This window comes from Phocoena phocoena, chromosome 1 (assembly GCF_963924675.1).
Source record: "Phocoena phocoena chromosome 1, mPhoPho1.1, whole genome shotgun sequence".
NCBI classification, from domain to species: domain Eukaryota; kingdom Metazoa; phylum Chordata; class Mammalia; order Artiodactyla; family Phocoenidae; genus Phocoena; species Phocoena phocoena.
In genome coordinates this window covers 134,752,034-134,773,732 of record NC_089219.1, presented here as the reverse complement: position 1 = coordinate 134,773,732, position 21,699 = coordinate 134,752,034, and the positions used below count along the sequence as shown (strand labels likewise).

At 35.3% G+C, this 21,699-nt stretch overlaps 1 protein-coding gene across 2 annotated transcripts in view; it reads right to left on the bottom strand.

Moving 5' to 3' along the window:
• RASAL2 (RAS protein activator like 2) overlaps positions 1-21,699 on the bottom strand; it is a 378,593-nt gene that overhangs the window by 84,348 nt on the left and 272,546 nt on the right. For both annotated transcript variants that reach the window (XM_065873636.1, XM_065873638.1), the window contains exon 4: positions 2,993-3,099. In XM_065873636.1, the coding sequence (XP_065729708.1) occupies positions 2,993-3,099 (107 nt within the window). The remainder of the gene's footprint in view (positions 1-2,992; positions 3,100-21,699) is intronic.

The following is a 21,699-nucleotide window of genomic DNA, read 5'->3' as shown; positions in this document are numbered from 1 at the left end:
TTGACAAAGCCTTAGCTTACACAGTGCATTGTTAAAAACCAGTGTCACCATGCTCATCTACCTCCTTACAAATCTGGTCATTTTTCTGTCTCTTGCTACTAGACTATAAGTTCTCTTGTATGGAAATTCTGTTGTGTTCATTTCTGTTTCCCCAGTACCAAGTAGAGTGCCAAGAAAGCATCAATAGTCTCATCAATATCAATTGGTGAATCACCAATACTTTGCCCAAAGTAAGCATTCATTAAGTGTGTCACTGTCAAGAATTTCCATCAAGACTTGTTAAAAATCTATTTCATCTGCCCTCAGGAAGCCTGAAAATAGATCTAGGAAGAATAAGGCCCTTTTGGAGAGTCCACAACTAGCTCCTTTTTGGGTCCTCCTGATGCGTAGTGAACCTGCTGTTCACCACAGCAAAGACACTTGAGTCTTACAACTACAAGTACTTGTGCTTAAATCTCACCCCTGCCCCTTCATAAAGTTAACATGAAAATGATCTTTGAGGTACTATATAAGTAACTAAAAGTTAAGTATCTCAGTTAGGTTCCTTTTTGTACTGCTTTCCCATATTCAGAAAGTCTTTTGTGATATTTATTACAAAAATATTTTGTGTTGATCTGAAAACTAGACATACTTCTTCTGGCAATACATTTAAGTGATGTAAGTCACATTAGCTATTGGTATCATATGGAGATTTAAAAAATACAATGTACTTCCATAGACATCCAAGTACTGCAGTGCCTCATTTAGCCAGCATATTTTGGTTTCTCTTAAAAGAATATAAATTATTTATTTAGCATTATCAAGGAGTGAGGAACTTCACAAACTAGATTTTTCGGAATAGCAATTTTTATAAAGCTTCACATATCTTTAAGATTTTAAATATTCTCAATGGATATATATCACACAATATTACACAGTTTCCAGTTTTAAAAAACAGCCTGGTACAAACAATATAATCTCACTTTTCCTTGATGATTCAGGACTATTATTATCAATGTCAATTACTACACTACGCACCATCCATCCTGTAATACAATGGTACCCTTAAGGACTATCAATAAGTATAAGGCTATCTGCCTTTATCCTAAATGAATTCAGATTGTTTTTATGACTCCTTGTTTTTCATTTTCTCTGCCTCCTCCCTCTACTCACTGACATTTTTTTTTTTTGCCATTAAAAAAAAATTGCAGTCAGTGTGTTTGCATGGTTATTTTTCCAAACAATTGTCTAGATGAAGGCTTATGAATGGCTAAATTCTACTAGAGAGCTAAGTGCATGGGCTTTGTGACTGCAATTTGCTAGTCAGGGGACCCTTCTTTCCCTCAATATTTCTAAATCCATGACGTGGCCGAGATTGTAAAAAGAATAACAAATGAGGGAATTCCCTGGCGGTCCAGTGCTTAGGACTCAGCGTTCTCACTGCCGGGACCTGGGTTCGATCCCTGAGTAAGTGGTCTGTGAGTAGTGCTAGTCTTCATGTATATGCACCATTGGTTTATTACTTTTACTCAAAAATAATTAGTCTTATTATTAAGGTAAACCTTAAATTAGCTGTCAATTTATTGTTTAAATATAAATGAAAATTGTTATTTCTAATTAATTCAAATTTTAAAAGGCCAGTCATGAACTTCAGATTCAATATAGGAAGTATTTCAAAGTTACCACATTGCAGAGGAATATTCTTCTTCAGCTACTGATGTTGGAAAAAAGAAAAAAATTAAGTATTCACCATTCTATTCTAGCATGACAGTAGTAAAAATTCAAATTCTAACTCAAACCTTTTCTCCAAACTCTTTATATAGATAGTTAGTTTCACTATATTTGATTGGTTTCATCAGGAAAATAAGAAGGGGAAGGGAGAGAAAAGATACTTTTTTCATTCATGAAAACAAATTTTAAATAGATAGTTATGTCTATTAGAATAAAGAAATTTAGTAAAAGGCATGAAATCCAGTATTTTAAAACTCCTGTCACGATTTGGTTAGAATATTAATCCAACACTTGCTTGTGGTCTTTAAAAATGAGAAGATTTGTAAAAATTTGAAAGGTGTCACAATAATAGATATTCACAAACTCTACAAGGCACCTAGATATAACAAGGGGAAATCTTGCTTCTCAGGATTAATGTAAAATAAAACATTCACTTTGGTTAATTTACAAGTGAATGCCAGCTTTATATCTCAAAATACCAGTTCTACTTAAAAGGTCATCCTAACTTTAAAAAATTGTATTGGAATAAAGAACACAACGTATTAACTTGGCTGAATTAAAAGAAAAAAAATCCTTTTTTTCCCAATAGAAAAGGCTATTTCTACTTTATACTGATTTCCAGTGTACCTATAATAATGACTAACTTCACGGATGTAATTCTTTTCAAGTTTAAAAAAAATTAATTTTAATAAAATGATATGAATAGAAAGTAAGTATATTTCTTATTCAGTAAACAAAGAAAATGGATGAATTAAAATCTAGGCTACTCCAAGTTATAACAAAGAGGTCCAAATTGCAACTGGTAGTCACCTGACCTGATCACTTACAGACTTTCCATCTCAGCATTCCTTCATATTTAATATTGATTCTCAGTACTGCCTAGTCAGTTTAAGGAGTATTTTTAACTGGAATATTTCTTCCAGGGTATTTCTTAAGCACTTATATAGTCATCTAAAAGATGGCTTAAGCAAAGCATAGGCCAGGTTTCAGGATTAGAACTCACAACTGTCTAATTTTCTAATCTAATTTTCTGATTTTCTGCTCTGCAACTTTATGAGTCTCATCATTCTCTGCTTAGGCTCCATCACTAAAAACACTATACGCCATCCTTTAGAAAAAAAAATTCCTCCCAGCATCTTTATAAAATCGTGATAGGTTTTCGTTAGTAACTTGATAAAGAAATTCTTGAAGAACAAAATGTTTTGATTTCTTAGCAACTGTCTCTAACTCTAAAAAGAAAGGAGAAAAGTAAAGTATTCTTTTAGAGAAGAGAAACACTTACTGGTACTTTGAAGGGTGAGGTATTTGCAGTATCCATAGAGTTGGGTTTCTCTGATGTACTGGTCCCTGAGATACTCCGTCTGCGGGGGGACCTTTCTGCTGGCACCTCTGGAAAAGAAAAAAAGAACATCATAAAAAACCCAAATTTAGGATCTTTCGCTAACCTGTAAAATTATTGATTTTTTTCTCACAAAAAATCAGTCTGCTTTAAAGATACATTACATTCTATCTCTACATAATTTGTTTCTTTATCTCTAAAGAGATATTATCGAGACACTAGGGAGACTTGGTCACTGTTAATTATCTGCTTTACTGTGACAGCTTATATCTTTATGCACATATAAAAAGTAATTTCCTCTGAGCTATGTTTAATATCTCTAAGTTCACTTAATATTTGCATCTCAGTATATGAATCTACTTCTCTATGTCAGCAATATAGGAGTTAATATAATCCAGTGAAATTTTTTCATATTCTTGTGAACAAATTTTGCCTAGTGAACATGATTTGACGGTGTCTGCACAAAGGTCAAAGTTCAGTTCTGTGCAGATAAGATGATTCACTAGCCTGCAGCCAAAGGTCCATGAGAAGACTAAAAGCTGCTGCTAGGATAAAATAACATATATGCCTATGCTGATATAAAAATAGATCAGCTTTTCCTTGTTCTGGCAATATGACCTCACTAAGATCTTACTCTGGAATCCTAAATCTGTTCAAACTGACCTAACAAGCTTCAGATTTTGCAGATGATGTGGTATTCTCCAATTTAATTACTATACACTATATTAAGGTTACATTAAAAATTTTTATAGAGTGATATACATATATATGCATATATATATGCACATAAACACGCACACACAGATGATAGATATATACATATTATACCTTTATCACAACTGCTTCCCATCTCCACTTCAACTGACAGACATAGGAATCCAGCTTCTCAGATAACATTAGATAATCTCAACATGGACAAGGGAAAAAAAAAACACATCCTAAAAAGAGTATTCTGTGTTATCTTCCAGATCTTAAAAAATAAGGAGTAAATCGTGACTCCGGAGACTGACATTTTGATTCCTGCTGTTCTCCCTTTAAAAGATAGATGCAGTTTAAACTTCCATTTCTGGCCTCCTGGCCCCTGGGATCCGTGCTACTTCCACTTAAGAGAAAGCGTTTTTTCTCGCTCCCTCCCCTGTGTCTTGCTCTTCCCCCTCCCTCTCTACAGCTTGCAGAGAGAGCAAGCGAGAAAGCAACACACAGGACTGCAGCTATTCAATCAATTGTTCCGACTGCACATCCTCATTAGTTACTTTCAGGCTATTAGCAGACGCCCAACCACTGCCTCCCCTCAGTTACAGCAAATTTCACTGTATTACACTAATCTGCAGAAGAAAAAACATTTCCTGAAATTTATATTCATCTAGTGCCAAAAGGACACCATTTTACACAGACCCAGTAATACACACAAATCAATCCCTCCTATGAAAATCCAGTTGGGAGTGCTTACCCTATTACTATCTTTGCATGCTGGACACTGATTTTCTTCCGTGACTAAACATTTCTTCACTGTGACATCCTGACCAGTAAGACATAAGCCAAATCGCAACATGCCTAATGACTGAGAGGTTGACAACACAGCATCTTAAATGCATGCAGTACAAGAAAGTTCCATGCTATTACTGTGTTTTAAAATTATGACCAATAACTGCCTCTCAACTTCTCTCTAACCATCTGTGGTTAAATGAGCCTTAATGTACAAAGCCATTTTCAGAATTAGGCACACATAATTCTACTGCACATTTCTAAAAAATGGTGCTATAATTAAAATTCATAGGAATGGCACAAAGCACTGAATTTAAACAAATCAGTTTGTCAGAGCACACTGAACAACAAGACCTTCAGACTCCAGGAAGATGACTTTAAAGGGTGATTATCTAAGTCAGGCAATTCTATATGGGGGGCAGGCAGGTGGGGATAGGGGCTGTTGAAGGTAGAAGGAGATCTCATCTTTCGTCTGATAATTACTGATCATTAGAAGATACATGAGATTGAATATTACAATATAATATATTTTAATCTCTGAATAATTGATGGAGAAACCATATTGGGAGAAAAATAAGTTCCATTAGCAAGGATAAAATGATCTAGTAAACAGTTTTCCTTAATTTGCAATGTTCTGGCTAAGGAAGGAAAAGAAACTTATCTCCTTACTGTCTTCCAAACATCTAATTTTAGTTTTCAGGCATATGAACTCATTACGTAAATATATTTCAGTGCTTTTAGCTATTTGAAATTATTTTGGCTATAATGAGCAACCACATTTCAAACCCTAACAATATGTTCTTTGTTATACTTATCTTTAGATTCTCTTTCTGTATCATGAAAAAAAAAATCACAACTATGATGTAGCTTAAAGAATGTCACTGGGGGCTTCCCTGGTGGCGCAGTGGTTGAGAGTCCGCCTGCTGATGCAGGGGACACGGGTTCGTGCCCCGGTCCGGGAAGATCCCACATGCCGTGGAGCGGCTAGGCCCGTGAGCCATGGCCGCTGAGCCTGCGCGTCCGGAGCCTGTGCTCCGCAACGGGAGAGGCCACAACAGTGAGAGGCCCGCCTACCGCAAAAAAAAAAAAGAATGTCACTGGGTTCAAAAAAAAGAAATTAAATTATTTTTGAAGTTTGAACAACTGCCATTAAAGAGGGAAAAGCAAGGAAACAAAATAAGCTAAATCAACTAATGATAAGAGGAGGAAGTCTACACTTCTTGACTTTCCCAGCCCTCACATCAGTGCAACTTATCTGCTGATGTCTTTGAATGTTAGGGTTGCTTAGTTTTCAGAAGATTCATAACTATTTGAAAGCTGAGAGAAGAACATATACCCAAAGAACTAATGACCACTTAGAAACAGGGGAGCAGCATCAAGAAGAGCAGAATTAACAACTTGCTGGATTAGTCACAGGCTGGCCTGCATGTTAAACTTGTCCAGCTACCTCTGACTTTAAAGCTCCAAGCAAAAAGGAAAGCTGCTACTATGCTCTTAAAGCTACATTTCTGCTGATTTGGATGGAAAATCTATACCAGTCCCAGTAGACCAAAATTAGACAGCTTTCTATCCTACCTGCCCCATGCTACATACTACTGCATTATTTTCACTTGCTGTAAAAATTAATATTCTTTTCATAGTCACAGTATTAAATTATAGTCATTTTAAAATATGCTCTCTCTCTAAGACAAGAGGCATGTGATATTGTTTCGGTAGATAAAGGTCTAAAACTAATTTGTTCACTTTCTCACCCTCTAAAAATATTTTTCATCTTCAGATTGAAAGGCAAAAAAAGTTATAAAAAGCCCAGTTAAGTTTTAAATTTATCTCTTCATTTCCTTTGCCATTGAGTATGAACTGAGATGAGGTGACAACTTATAATAATGAGAGATAACCTCCAATACAGCTCCACATAGGATGATGTATTGAACAAAAAGAATATCTGGATGCTTTTCTTAGCAGCTCTACCAACTATCTGTGTGATTACGTGTAAGCCATTTCAACCTTTCCTGCTCTGGTCTGCATTAATAAACTGGGTTATTCAGACCAACCAGAGATGAAGACAAGATGCATCAGTTTATATGCTTTGACCCAAAATTAGCTTTCTGGAAGAATGGGGCTCTCTAAATCCAAAATACATTATTACAATGTCATTTCCTCAAAATACACATTTTCTTCTATGTCAGTGTGCTTTCTTTTAAAAGTGTGGCAAAGTAATTGACAACTAGATAATTATAAGGGCAAAGGCACTTTTGGTGGAAGATGTGCCTATCTGACAAACAGAACTCAATTCTGCCTTTCAGACCTAATAGTGTGTTCATGGCCTTTAGTTTACTTATAATGAAGTCAGTGTAACAAATGGTGTTTCAGGGAGGGAAAAAGAAGAGGACAGAGAAAGGGAGATGAGTAGGAACAATAATTTCACTACAGTAAATAGGTAGATAGATGCATTGAGAAGGTGAGTGAGAGCCAATACTTAAGGAAGTGAAGAGGTCAGGCTTATAGATTTATCAGGGAGGGAGACTGCAGACAGAGGGAGAACAATACAGAGCTTCTAGGGTAAAGTGCAGCTGGGAGGCCAGTGGGGCTGCTGTCAGTAAGTGGGGACAAATAATAGCAGAAGGCCTAAGAGGAATTAGGGCAGGCATGCTCAGATCATGTAGGCTTTGTAGGCCTACACATAAGGACTTGGCTTTTTACTCTGAAAGAAAAACCACCTGGTGAAAGGCACTTCATCCAAAGGTACAAGTCACAAAGAAATACTATGGAGAGACACTTATTGGCACTTTCTTAATTTTTTTTTTTTTAGGATTTCGAATAATGAATGTGATTGAAATGATTCTAGAATATTATTATGCTTGGAAAGAGAGTAAGGAAAATGCTTATATTAACTGAGGGTTAGGTTCTAAAAGCCTCTACAAATAAATGAGAAAAGTATCTATTATGTAATGTCATTATGATAAAATATCTATAAATATCAACTATATTTACTTTTTGTTCAGTCACATTTAACCAAATTTCATATACTGTCATGTCATACATGCATATACTTAACATAAACAACATAGCTAAAACTGTCATGAATTCTGATAATGTCTATTACTTAGAGTAAGTTACAATGGTTTATTTTTTGAAGTAGAGGAGATGATTCAAAAATACGTTTTTTTAGGAGAAAAAGATGTACTTCAAAATTATTTAAGTACCTCTTTTGTGAATAATTTGTCTAAGGCAGAAATATTTTTCTATTTTTATGATAATTTGAGTTAATGTTAAATGCTTGTTATGTGCTAACCACTGGGTCTAGTATCTCTCTTACTTAATTCTTGTGGTAGCCCCTGAGGTAGTAGCAATTTATTACTCTCTTAGATGAAGGTGGAAGCAAAATCTAAAGAAGAGAATAACCTTACCAATGTGAAAGTAATTTCAGAAAATTCAAAACAAACGATAAACAGACTGAAGAAAGATATTTATAAACTTTCGATTTGGTAGACAATGATGTAAGGAACCAAAATATCCTCCTTACAGCAAAATTCTCTAGTTATGACAGACCAGAAAAACATTACATGTTCACAGATGCAGTCAGATGGCATATACAGTATGTCTAAATACTTCACATTAATAGCAATCCAAGCCAATTCCTAGTAATTTTGTGTATAGAATTATAAAACATCAATGAATGTGAATGCTCTGTCAATTATAATTATTCACAGGCCCCATTAATATTTTTGACATTATATTTAGGAAACAAGTTCTCTACTGTTATCAAAAGGAAATTCTCTAGTTCACTTCAAAAATCTTTTCAAAAATCAAAAACATTTCAACAAAGCATGATAAAAAATTAAATACACACCAGAATGCTTGTTCACCCATTCAAGTCACTGGAATTTCAATGTGTATAGTGTTGCTGTGAATGAATCCACTTCGCTATCATCTATTTTACCTTATATTGCAAAAATGATGACAAAATAGGATGTGATAAGTCCATGGCTCAAGTTATTAATGAATGAGTTAATAAGCAAATAACTTATTTCTCCATGCTGTGAATTCTAAATTAGGAGAATGCTTCTTTCACAGGAGGCACAGAAGACACTTAAGGAACAGAATAGGAAGGAAGGAATAGTATTAGGAAATGGGTTTTTACCTCTTTATCAAGAGGGCCTTTAATAACAAATGGCAAACATGAAAGAAAAAAAAAGGCTTCATGACGTTTCATACTTTTTGTTGGAGGATCCCTTAAAGGTAATGAGAGCTTAAAGATGAAGGTAGAGAAGAATTTTATAAAGGAAAAGTGACAAGAGCAAAGAGGAGAAAATTACATCCTGCATTTATATAGTTGCTAACAACATAGCACCTGGGTGTTTTATAGACTTCACCACCTGATTTTCAGTAGGACATTTTCTGCTGTATCTCACTTTTACTGCTGTAAAGCTGAGGCACTGACAGTCACTACCATTCAGCTCCTCTGGAGTACAAATCCCCAGAGCCACTTTAATTCATCCAATTTGTATCACTTAGACTGCAGTACTTCACTCAAACAAGCAGTCCTTTCAAGTTTGCATGCCCTAGACACATTTCAATACATACAAATTGGTGCTAAGTACAGAAATGTGGTGAATTCTCAGAAAGTAAAGGCATCTAGTCTCCCCCACCTTTTCTTTACTTCAACAAATTTATTCCCTATTATTATTTTTAAAAAATTCTTCTTGTTAATATAGTAGGAGAACAGATTTCTCTCTGGTCAAGCAAGTATTCCATTTCTTCAGCTTAGGGTTTCACATGATTATACTGGATGAGATGATAGAGAACACTTTTCACTGTCAACTGGAAAGACACCGTTTAGAGATATTTATATGGTTATCTTAATTTTCAAATACAAAGCGTATCTATGGTTCTTAGTGATAACAACCAGCGATCTTAGTAGTAATAATAAAAGTATAACAAGGATAACTGCAACACCAAATTAACATTCTTATTCCTTATTACATGCTAAGTGTTTTATATTAATTTTCTCTTCAATCCTCACAATTCTCTGGAATTGGAATTATTGCCCCCGTTTTACAGATGAGGAAGCAAGATGTTCTATTACTCTGCCCATGTTTGCAGGGCTGGTAAAGGGCAGAATCAGAATTAGAACCCATGCAATCTGAATCTAGAGGCTATACTTTTTTTTTTTTTTTTGCGGTACGCGGGCCTCTCACTGTTGTGGCCTCTCTCGTTGTGGAGCACAGGCTCTGGACGCGCAGGCTCAGCGGCCATGGCTCACGGGCCCAGCCGCTCCGTGGCATGTGGGATCTTCCCAGACCGGGGCACGAACCCGTGTCCCGTGCATCGGCAGGCGGACTCTCAACCACTGCGCCACCAGGGAAGCCCTAGAGGCTATACTTTTAATCACCACGCATGCTATCCTGTTCTCCTTGTGTTTTGTATAATGGATTGTAATGAAGAAAATTAAGGTAAACAATCATGGAGACTTCAATTTTCTTACTTCTTCCTAAAAATAACTCAAAGAACTTTAACAAGTGCACATGATTCTTCATGTTTTAAAGAGAATTAAATCATACTCTTTGGGGGATAATTTACTGCAAACAAAACCCCATCAAAGAAAACTCTCAATCCTGGAATGCTAATGCTAATAAGAACATTATAATCAAGAAACAAAGAGGGGTGAGGCAATGTGGTAAAGAAGGAGAAAAGTTACTTGCTTAATGTAATGGTGAAAAAATTTGAACAAAATAGGAATTAAGCTATAAAGAATATCTACCACTGATTCCTTGAATTAAAAAGTGACAAAAAACCCTCCAAAAAATAACCCACCCTTAGGGGGATGGATGAATAAGCAGAGCACAAAGGTTTTTAAGGCAGTGAAAGTATTATGTATGATACTGTAAGGGTGGGTACATGTCATTACACATCTGTCCAAACCCACAAAATATACAACATTAAGAATGAGTCCTACTGTACTATGTACTTGGGGTGATTATGATGTGTTAGTGTAGGTTCATCGACTGTAACAAATGTGTTACTCTGGTGGGGGTACTGATAATGGGGGGAAACTATGCATTTGTGGGGACAAGGGTACACAGGAAAAGCTCTGTAACTTTCTCTTAATTTTGCTGTGAACCTAAAACTGCTCTAAAAGAACAGTCTTAAAAAAAAAGAAAACCTGCCCTTCTATCCTCATAAAGCAATCTTCAGTACACCTAAGTGGAAAGATAACTACTTAGGCCAATTCTATGAGACAAAAATAGATAAAAAGCATTGGTCAGCATAAAGTTACTGTTTTGAACATTTCAATCTAGTTATTTATGAGATTTTCTTAATCTCATAGCTTCATTTTGGTGAATAATATTTTGTCTTCAACTCTGGAAGACAATAGATCTTCTAATTTACAGAGATGCTCTAAGACCTTTATCTAAACTTTTTCTATAACTGACTTTATTAGTATGTTTCAAATATAATTCTGGGTAAATCTGATTTATTCATACCATAATTTCACTGTTCATCTCTAAAATCTTTTTTCAAAAGATCTGATCCTTGATTATACCAGGGTCTTTTAAGACTAATTTGGGTTTTATTCCAAAACAGACATTAATAGAAAGCATTGAAAGTATTGAAAACATAGAAATATTTAAGCCTCTAATAAAGATGAGAACTTAATCATTTACTGAGGACCAAATATGCATGCGGCGCTGCACAAAAAACAAAAAATCTTTACAGTGGACCTCACTTACTAGTGAAAGTAGCAGAAACGGGAGAAGCCTGTAATGTTGATTGGTACCCCTTTAGCACCAAACACTGTCAAGTCTCTCTTTGAACGTTGACTTCATTTTGTTCTCTTTATTTCCACTACCATATATCACTCTAGTCCAGGATTTTTAATTTTCTCATGTAGATTACAGCAGGACCTCTTAACTAATCTCACTGACTCCTGTCTCTCTCTACTTAAAGCTATCCTGCTCACCATTACCAGATTAATCTCCCTCAAACAGTACTTTCTTAATGTAATTACCTTCCCAGAAATCTTAAAGATAGACAATCAGGCATTGAAAAAATATCACCTAGCCCCCACCTTACAGAGTCACTCTTTTCTGCCAACACTTTCCAACAAATTGCCTTAGTCAGATGATCTCTGATCTTAAATGGGCCATATTAATTCCTCTGTGTCTGTCTTTGCTAATGGTTTTCACCTACCTGCCAAATCTTAGGTAACCTTCAATACCAATTTCAATTCATCTGCTTCCATAAAACCAGGCCTAATTATTCACATTTCTTTGATTTCCAAGTAATATATTTGTATAAGTTCACATTACTTGATTATATGTTCTCTAGTTTTGGATGCCAAACTACGTGAATTCAGGTCTTGCACTGCAAGATTTGAACAGTGGTGATCCTGTCTAAATTTTCAAATAAAATAAATTTTAATAAATAGAATTCTCTGAATTTTAAGTATTTCTCCCACAATGTTTCCATAAACCATTTGCACCCATTCTTGCTTGTCTCGCAGGGAATACTGAAACAGAACAAAAGACAATTGGTAACAAATAAATTTTAACTAAACAACTAAAAAATTGTTCAGCATAGTCTGGTGACCTTTTTTTTTCCTTTATAATAAACACATGTGATCATATAGAATTGCCATTTTTTTTGTATGTTAAAATGGAAAAATATCAGCAATTTCATATGGTTCAACTTAATTCATAATAAAATTATTAATAAATTTTCTAGTTATTTCTAATTCACATATGGCATTAAAGTGTATCACTAATCAAGTTTAAGAATCACTCTCATTTTATGTCTATTAACTTGAATCTTCCACTATAATTGAGATTTTGATAAAGAAGTTTCATGGGAGATTAAGTTTTTCCTTCTATGCATCATTCTATTTAAAGATTCACAAATTTCCAGGTTTTATTAAGAAGCACAATTAAACATAAATTAATCAGGTTTATGTCTTGATATTTTCTTATTAATTTCTATTTTCTTGAGATATCTGTTCACCTTGATTTCCTTTAGTTTTTTACTTGCATATCCCTATAAGGACAAATTTTGAAAGAATTTCTTTTTTTTTTCCTTTTCTAAGGATATCCCCTCAACAAAGGATGTAATACTTAAAAACTCTAAGGTAACCATGACCACCTGTGGGGCTCAATATGAATTGCCATGCTTAGGTTTTAGCATGGTTCTTAGCATTTTTTTTCAATTTAGATGCCATTTATTCACTTGCAATGAAAAACTGAACTATCACTGAATGTAAATATTAATGCAAGTGTGATCCAGCGTTTATTCTTTTTCAGAAGTCAAGCTATATGAGAAATCAAACCACAATCGGTGGTAGATTTTAAATTATTGATTCAATTTCTTTAATGGTTATAGGTAGCAGCCCTACTTACATTTTTTTTATTCCTACTGTAGCCAATTTTAATAAGTTGTATCTTTCTTTAAAATGTCCACTTTCTTCAATTTTCTATTTCTTCAATAGTCTATTGTTTAAGTCTCTGATTTTCTGTAATTGTGTCCTTTTTCCTATTTCTAACATTGTTTATTTGTGGTTTTTCTTCTGTCTTGGTCAAATCTTGACAGTTTTATCTTTTTTTTTTTTTTTTTTTTTTTCCCGGTATGCAGGCCTCTCACTGTGTGGTGTCTCCCGTTGCGGAACACAGGCTCTGGACGCGCAGGCTCAGCGGCCGTGGCTCACAGGCCCAGCCGCTCTGCGGCATGTGGAATCTTCCCAGACTGGGGCACGAACCCGTGTCCCCTGCATCGGCAGGCGGACTCTCAACCACTGTGCCACCAGGGAAGCCCAGTTTTATCTACTTTCATTGGACTTCTTTAAGAAACAACTCTTAGCTTTATTGATACTATTATGTTTAATTTCTGTCTTCTATTTCATTATCATCTGCTGTTATCTTCTTATTTCTTTCCCTAAACTTTCTTTGGTTCTATTCTTTCTTTTTCTGCCTTGTTGAGCTGAATGCTTAATTGGCTCATTTAATTTTATCCTTTTCAATATAAAAGATTAGGGCTGTAAGTTTCACTTAGTAACTATTTTAGCAATATTTTACAAGTTTTGATATGTACTATTTTCAGGATGTTTAGTTCTAAATATTTTATAATTTCCATTGTTATTTTTTTCTTTGACTAAAGAGTTATAATAAGTAACTTTAAAAGTTTCCAAAAAGAAAAATTTTAAGAGTAAATTTTTTGGTACTAATTTCTGACTTAGTTCATTAGATCAAGAGAATATGTTTGGGGGACTTCCCTGGTGGTCCAGTGGCTAAGAATCCATCTTCCAATGCAAGGGACACGGGTTTGATCCCTGGTCAGGGAACTAAGATCCCACATGCCGTGGGGCAACTAAGCCTGCCCACCTCAACTACTGAGCCTGTGCACCACAATCAGAGAGCCCACGTGCTCTGGAGCCCCTGTGCCACACCTAGAGAGAAGCCTGTGCACCGAAAAGAAGAGCCTGCGTGCCTCAACAAAAGACCCCGCATGCCACTACTAAGACCTGACACAGCCAAACAAAGGAAGGAAGGAAGAAAGAAAAAAAGAAAGAAAGATTAAAAAAAAAGAGAATACGTTTGTATGATATAAAGTATTTGATTTGTTGAGATTTGTTTATGTCCCAATTCACTGTCAGTTTTCATAAAGATTCCATATGTACTTGAGAAGACTACATAAGTTGGATTCAGGATTCTATACATGTTCATTAACTCAAGCTAATTTTGTTTTTTATATCTTCTATACCCTTACTAATTTTTGTAAATAGGACTGTAGATTTATCAATTTTTCCTTATACTTCTGTCAATTTTTCCTTATAAATTTTAAGGCTCTGTTATTGAGTGCATGAAAGATTGTTATAATTTTCTAGTGATTTTTATATGTTATCATTACATAGGGACCTCCTTTATTTCTAGTAACACTTTCTGACATAAAGATCCATTTGATTTCATTTTCAATGGCTATGGTATAGCTTCCTTTTAATTAGTATTTGCCTGATATATCTTCTCCCAAAACTTTTACTTTTTATTTGGAGGAAATAAATATTTTAAAATTTTATTTATTTTTTTATTGAAGTATAGTTGATTTACAATATCATGTAAGTTTCAGGTGTACAGCACAGTGATTCAGTTATACATACATATATATATTCTTTTTTTAAATTATTTTCCCTTCTAGGTTACTACATAATATTGAGTAGTCCTTGTTGGTTACCTATTTTATACACAGTAGTGTGTATATGTTAATCCCAGCCCCTAATTTATCCCTCTCCCACCACCAAAACTTTTACTTTTAACCTTCTTGGGTCCTTGTGTGTGTGTCTCTTTTTTTGGCCACACCACATGGCATGGGATCTTAGTTCCCCGACCAGGGATGGAACCTGTGCCCCCTGCAGGGGAAGTGCAAAGTCTTAACCACTGGATCATAGGGAAGTCCTGCTTATGTCTCTCTTATTCACAGCACTTTAAAAAATTGAGTCTAACATACTTTACCTTTTTAACATTTTTATATATTGTTTTCTGATATAGTTGGATTTTATTTTTACCATGTGTTTGCTGTTTACTTTATTTCTATGCTTTTTTTCTGATTTTCTGTCTTTTCTCAGATTGATCAAGTTTTAAAAATTCATTTTGTCCTCTACTGTTTTTGAAATTATGCACTGTATTTTATTCTTTTAATAGTTGTCCTTAACATTTTTTAACACATGTACCTAAAGCCTAAAGCTAATCCTGATTTCTATCCTTCTCTTGAATAATTCAGTGATCTTAAAATGCTTCAATTTCAATTACCCCCTTCCTATCTCTGACATAATTATTGTTGTCCACTATTTCTGATTTACCTTATCAGAACTGTGGTTATGAATTCTCAGGGGATTTTTATCTTCCTCCCTCCCCCATCAGTCCAGTCTAAGCTAAATAAGATTTATCAATTTTGTCAGTGAGCAGATTTTAAATTTCCACTTTCACTCTACAAGTAATCCCGTCCTATGGGGAACAATGGGGTGGGGCTTTCGGTTCTAATTCCTCTCTTTGTTTGGTCCCTAAATCTATCTCCAATCTTGTGGCCATTAAACCTTAACTTTTTGGAATTCTGAGACAGGCAAATGTCCCCAGGGCAATTCACTACCTGGATTTTTAGTTGTTTTCTTTTGTTCTTTTCCTGGGAATTTCCTTTCCCTCCTGAGAGGAGAGTTCAGCCATTTAGTTTTAAATGTTTCTTTCAAAAGACTCCAGGACACAGAGAACAGACTTGTGGTTGCCAAGGGGGAGAGGTTTGGGGGAGTGATGGAGTGGGAGGTTGGGGTTAGCAGATGTAAGCTATTATATACAGAATGGATAAACAATAAGGTCCTACTGTATAGCAAAGAGAACTATATTCAATATCCTGTGATAAACCATAATGGAAAAGAATATTAAAAAATGTATATATATGTCTAGCTGAATCACTTTGCTGTACAGCAGAGATTAACACAACATTGTAAATCAACTATACTTCAATTAAAAAAAAATAAAATTTTCATTAATATGACATTTCTAGTTGTTTCCGTATTATTTTTCAGGATATCTAGTCTGACATATTGCCAGAAATGAGAGTTTTAATTTTTGAATATGCTTTCCACCGATGTTAGGTGTAATTAAAAAAAAATCAGATAATAGTTTCTAATGCCAAATTATTAACTATAGTTAGTAGAGTCACTTAGACACTTAAAAATATTTAGATTTTATAAAAATCATGTCCCTCTTTTATAGAATTATCCTATTACTTGAATGACTTAATGAAACGAATTCATGTATATCAGTTTAGAAAATTTAAAGGAGTACAAAATATTTGTTAAGTATTTTCTTTTTTTCTAGAATTTGGAAAACCAATTTATAATGCGCTGAATAATAATTGCAAACCCTACCAATGTACCCTAAATAGTACTTGTAGGTATGAGAATAGAGAATAGTAGTAAAAGGTAGATCTGCCAGAATAATTTAGGTAACTGTGAAAATGGCTGAATCCCAAACTTGTGGGTATCTGAACAGCATTCATTCATTCATTCATTCAAAAAAGTACTTATTAAGTAGTATTAATTAAGCACCTATTTACTACTATTCTGGAAAATGCCAAATATTAAGATCCCTACCCTGCAGTAGCAGGGGAGTGCTGGATGGGTACACAAATAACAACATAAATGGATACACAAATAACTAACTACAATGCAAGTCTGGATAAGACAAATGCCATAAGATTAATACAATGGCTATTATCTCCCTCATCTTTCCTACTTTCTATGGCTAAATCTCTGCATGCATCTTTGATTCCTGTATGAGTTTCTCCCTTCTCCCCCTCAAAAGGTTAATTCTGTGCCCTTAATCCCACCCTCACCCTCAAAACCATAAAGGATTTTTGTTCTCTCAGTTATCCTCCTCTCTTGTAAGTTCAATATCTTGTTCTCTCCTCCATCTAAAAATATGCACGTCTCCCCAATTTTAAAAAAAGGTACCTTTTCCTTTCTATCAGTCACAGATTTCTCCAGACCAGAGACCTAACCTGTGGCTCTCACTGTCTCACCATCTGCTGTCTTTCTCAATATTATAAAATCTGATTTCTTCTCCCTTAACTCTAATGAATGAAATAGCATCGATACCTTCACAGGTTATTAAAAGCCTCCCAATTGTCTAATTCAGTGTACAATAGTTTCTGACTTCTCTTGGGCTTTTGTAACCAATGACACTATTGACCACACTGTTGACCTTTTCTATCTTTCCATTAGGATTGTTCTGTATCTCTTCTTCCTCTCTACCCCACCCCACCCCTACCTTTGGTGTTCTTCAGGATTCAGTCCCTGCTCTCCACTTTTTCTTGACAGTCTCTCAACAGTAGATAACCTACAAACGCTTCAACAATCTTTCTTCTCTAGATGGCTCCCAGATGCTGCTCTCTACCTGTGACTTCATTTCCAATCATCAGAACTATATTTCTATCCAGATGTGTACTAGTCACCTCAAACTCAATACATCTAAATAGAAATTACCCTCTTCCCTTAAAATCTGGCTCCCTTTCCCAACTTCTCTATTCCTGTTAGTATTACCATCAGCCTTCTAACTTCAAAAACAGTCTTTGATTCATTTTGTTCCCCATTCCTCTAATCAGTCACCAATTCTGCTGATAGATCCTTTATAATCTCTCCATATTTTCATTTCAGTTATTCATCTGAGCTGTGCAAATATTCATGTACATCTGGAGTGTACTGGGTGCTGAAAAGACAGAGGATTGAGCCCCCGTTGTGGAGGCATTCACAATCTAGATTAATAATAAATAAACAACTAATTATAATACAGAGGGTTAAATCTTAAAATAGAGGCACTTATTTCATACCTGGACTACTGTAATAGCTTTCAAAGAGGTCTAACCACTTCTAGGCTCTTCCCCTAGTGTGACACTTTCAGATATGTCTCCCTAAAAGACTATTTTGACCATATTTTTTTTTGGCTCAAGAATCTTTAATTCTTCTCAACTGCTTTCAGGAATAAAATTGTCACTAATTAGCCTGCCATGAAAGATCCTAAACAGTGAGCCACCAAATATCCTTCAAGTACTATCTCTTACCACTTCTTTACATGAACTTTCCATTCTTTTCAAATCAGTTTACTCTTCGGACATGAAAATAATTTAATATTCCTCATGACACTCCCTTCATACAGCAAACTCCACCATTTCCATAAAAATATATTCTATCATTTAAGATCTAGGTTAAATCCTATCTCTATAAGGCAACCTTCAGTGTTCCTAATCAAAAATGATGTCTCCCTTCTTTAAATGCTCAAAGAAATTTTTGCCTGGATAAATCATCTCACAATCAGGTCCTGCCTTATTTTATTTTCTCCATTGTTGTCTTGAATTATCATTAATTTTTTCTCACTTAATTGTACATAGTTCATGTTTTCTCCCAAACCAAACTCTATGCTTCTCAAAAGCAGCTCTATCTTATACTTCTTTGTATCCAGCCATAGTACCTAGCACAGTATCCTGTTCATGAGCAAGATTTGAAATAGGGGTAGGGTCTTGGAAAGTTCAGTTTGGATGAAGGAACACTGCCGATGGAAGAAACAGCACATGCAAAGGTAGGAAAGTGCAGTGCTTGTCGAAGATAGAGAAAGTTAATGAATTTGGTGGAATGAAGGGTCCTCCCTACCTCTGACCTACCACTGCCGAAAGGAATACTGGAATGTCAGGTGGAAGGGCCAGAATAAGTTCTAGAGTAAGGTGTTTTATCTGATAGGTGATGAGGGAGCCATGGAATTTTTAAATAGACTAATGAAGAGGGCACAGTTTCATGAAATTTCATCAAACCAGCAGTGCACTAAATAGGAAGGCCTGAACATCACTTAAGTGGCTATTGTGCAAAGATGAAGTAGTAAAGCCTAACCAGCATTGAGTGCCTTTCTTTCATCTCCTCTCCTAGAATGATATCTGCCATAAAATTCCTTAGGTAAAGAAAGCACAGTTGCATAGGTTATCTGATTCAATGTCCCTTTCAGTTCCACTTATCCTAGATTCACCATAAAGTAGACTGTTTTCTCTTGGCATCTTCCTTGGGAAAAGCACGTTCTCATCAATGGTAACTATTAGCAAATGACTCACTGCAAGTTATTCCAAGCTATATCAAAGAGTGTTTGCTCCTAGTTCCTCTGGAGTTTAGTAAATTCCTGTTTATCCACAGATGGAGGTGTTTTCTACCTGTGCTCAGGACTGAGCTTCAGTCCCTAAACTAAGACTTGTTGACATCCAGGGCTCAACTCTGCCACAGCAGAGCATGGGATACATAGCTTCTATTCACTCAGTAACTAACTTCTTGTTACAGCCCTTGAGCAGAATCATGACTCTGACTTACCTATGTTTTATCTGTTATATATTCTCAGGTTTCCTTCCACTAGGTGGATAATTGGTAGGAATTTGCACTTTTCTTCTAAGTATGTCCTAACATCCTTTGTCTTTATTATCCCCATCTGTGGATAAAGGGGAATGGGAGTGGGGTTGGGTGAGAGGGGGCACAAACTGTAGTACTTTTTATTTGCCCATCTCTATTTATTTGATCAAATCCTTTTTAGGAATAGTAGGGAAATAGCCAAAAAAAGAAATGAATTAATCTCGAGGATTGATAATTAAAATTCATAAAAAATATCATGCAAGAGCAAAGGAAAGATCTTTAGTGATGACTACCTTCCTTGCCCACGATGCAGTAGGGTTTAAGTGGTTGGTTTTACTCAGGGATATTGATATTTCTGTATGTGTGTGGGGGAAGGGAATGTGAAGCAAGTAGACTTAGAGCAGCTTCAGAGAAATGAGGAGTTAAGAGGTACATGTATTTCTTAAAGTCACCAAATGCCCAAGATAAGCAAAGTTATGATAAACAAATTAAGAATAGGATTAATATCTAAATATATGTATCTGAGTCTTTATAGAATCAAAAAAAAAAAGAAAACCTGATTAGGATGACTCTTTACATCTAAACTGCATAAAAAAGAAATCATTTATGGAATGTTAAAATTGAAAACATAATTGAATTAATAAAACAGAAACATATGCTAAATATAATAAAAGAGAGTAAAATAAGACAGATATCTTTTGGAATGGCAGAAGACTTTTCATAGGTCATAGAGAATATTTATGAGTAATAAATTAGAACACCATAAATTCTGCCCATTTATAATAAAGGTATATTTAAGGAAATATAGGATAAATCAAATTTATAAAAACGATAAATTTGAAGGCAATTATTAATCTAACAAAAGTATTCACAAGTAGGATTTTTATAAGTATCAACCTCTCCTATTAACTTAAGATACAATTGAATTTACAACCTAACTTTCCTAGGAATTTGTTTATTATATCACTAATTCCATAACCAATAATTGCTTTACTTAGAAATTTATTAGAAAGCACCCGTAAATGGAAAGTTAAAGTAATAGCTGGTCCATGTGTCCTATTTTATATACTCAGTCAAAATCTTATATATGAACATTCCAAATATTTTAAACCTTGCATAAAAGCTACTTCTCAATCCATATGTTGGCTTTTCTTGCACACAAAGCCTCCTCCCACTCTCACGCGGCAAGCCTCATCATCACTGTATTGAAAGGTATAGTAAAACAATAATACATTTGGGCTAGTAGAAGTCCTCTAAATACCACGAACAGCTGACCAGATGACATGGTAAGCCTTGCATGGAGCTGGCACTCTTTGTTAAAGCCAAGCAAACTGTCTCTTATTTCTCATAGCCAATGTTGATGGCACTATTTCTACAGACATAAAACTTGAAAAGCAAACAACTTAAACATATTCTGTTAATTCCTCTTCCCCCTTTTAAAAATACAGACATGGATTTTAGAAAATTCAGGGTCTTACTCCCCAAAGTAAGAGAAGTTCAGACAACAAAGGGTTAAAAGAACAAGCAGAGCCCTACCGTACCCAGAAACGACAGAAGGCTCTTCTCCTCTTCCGTGCTACTATCCAACCACTCGGCCACATCACCGGGGGAAAGGAGACTCATTCTCCAGCCAGAAAACTTTTCCATACAGAGCACAATTACTGAATGATGGAGCGGGAAAAGAAAGATACAGAGACTAAATTCTTGGGGGTCTAATACTAAAATTGATGGCTAGGCTGTAATAATGAGAGAGAAAATGTGATCCTCCCTCTACTCTGAATTCTGTCTCTGTGACACCAATCTAATACGGGGGGGGGGGGGGGGAGGGGGAAGGAAATAGAGAGGGTTAAAAGAGGGTGATAGAAGAGAAGGAAAGAGAGATTTGTCCTTCAGTCTCTTGGTGTTAAGCTTTAGCCTGAAAGAAAAGCCAGGAAAAAACTGAATAATGATTTGTGTTCAATGTCAGGAGACAGCAAAGGAAAATAAAGAATAAAGATACTCAAAGAAAAAGAAACAGGTTCCTACAATGAAGCAGCTTAGATAACCAGACAGCACAATAGCTAATCAGTTAAGTAAATCATATCATCAAACAAAAACAAAGGCAAAAGAACAATTTCAGCATTTTGTTTTGTTCTGAGAAGAAAGGTTTTCAAATTTCCTTTCAGTGAGCCGGAAAGAACTGCAGCCCCCAACCCCTTCCTGCTTTAGCTGTTTCAACAGCATCCCAGCCCCCTTTATGAAGATTTCC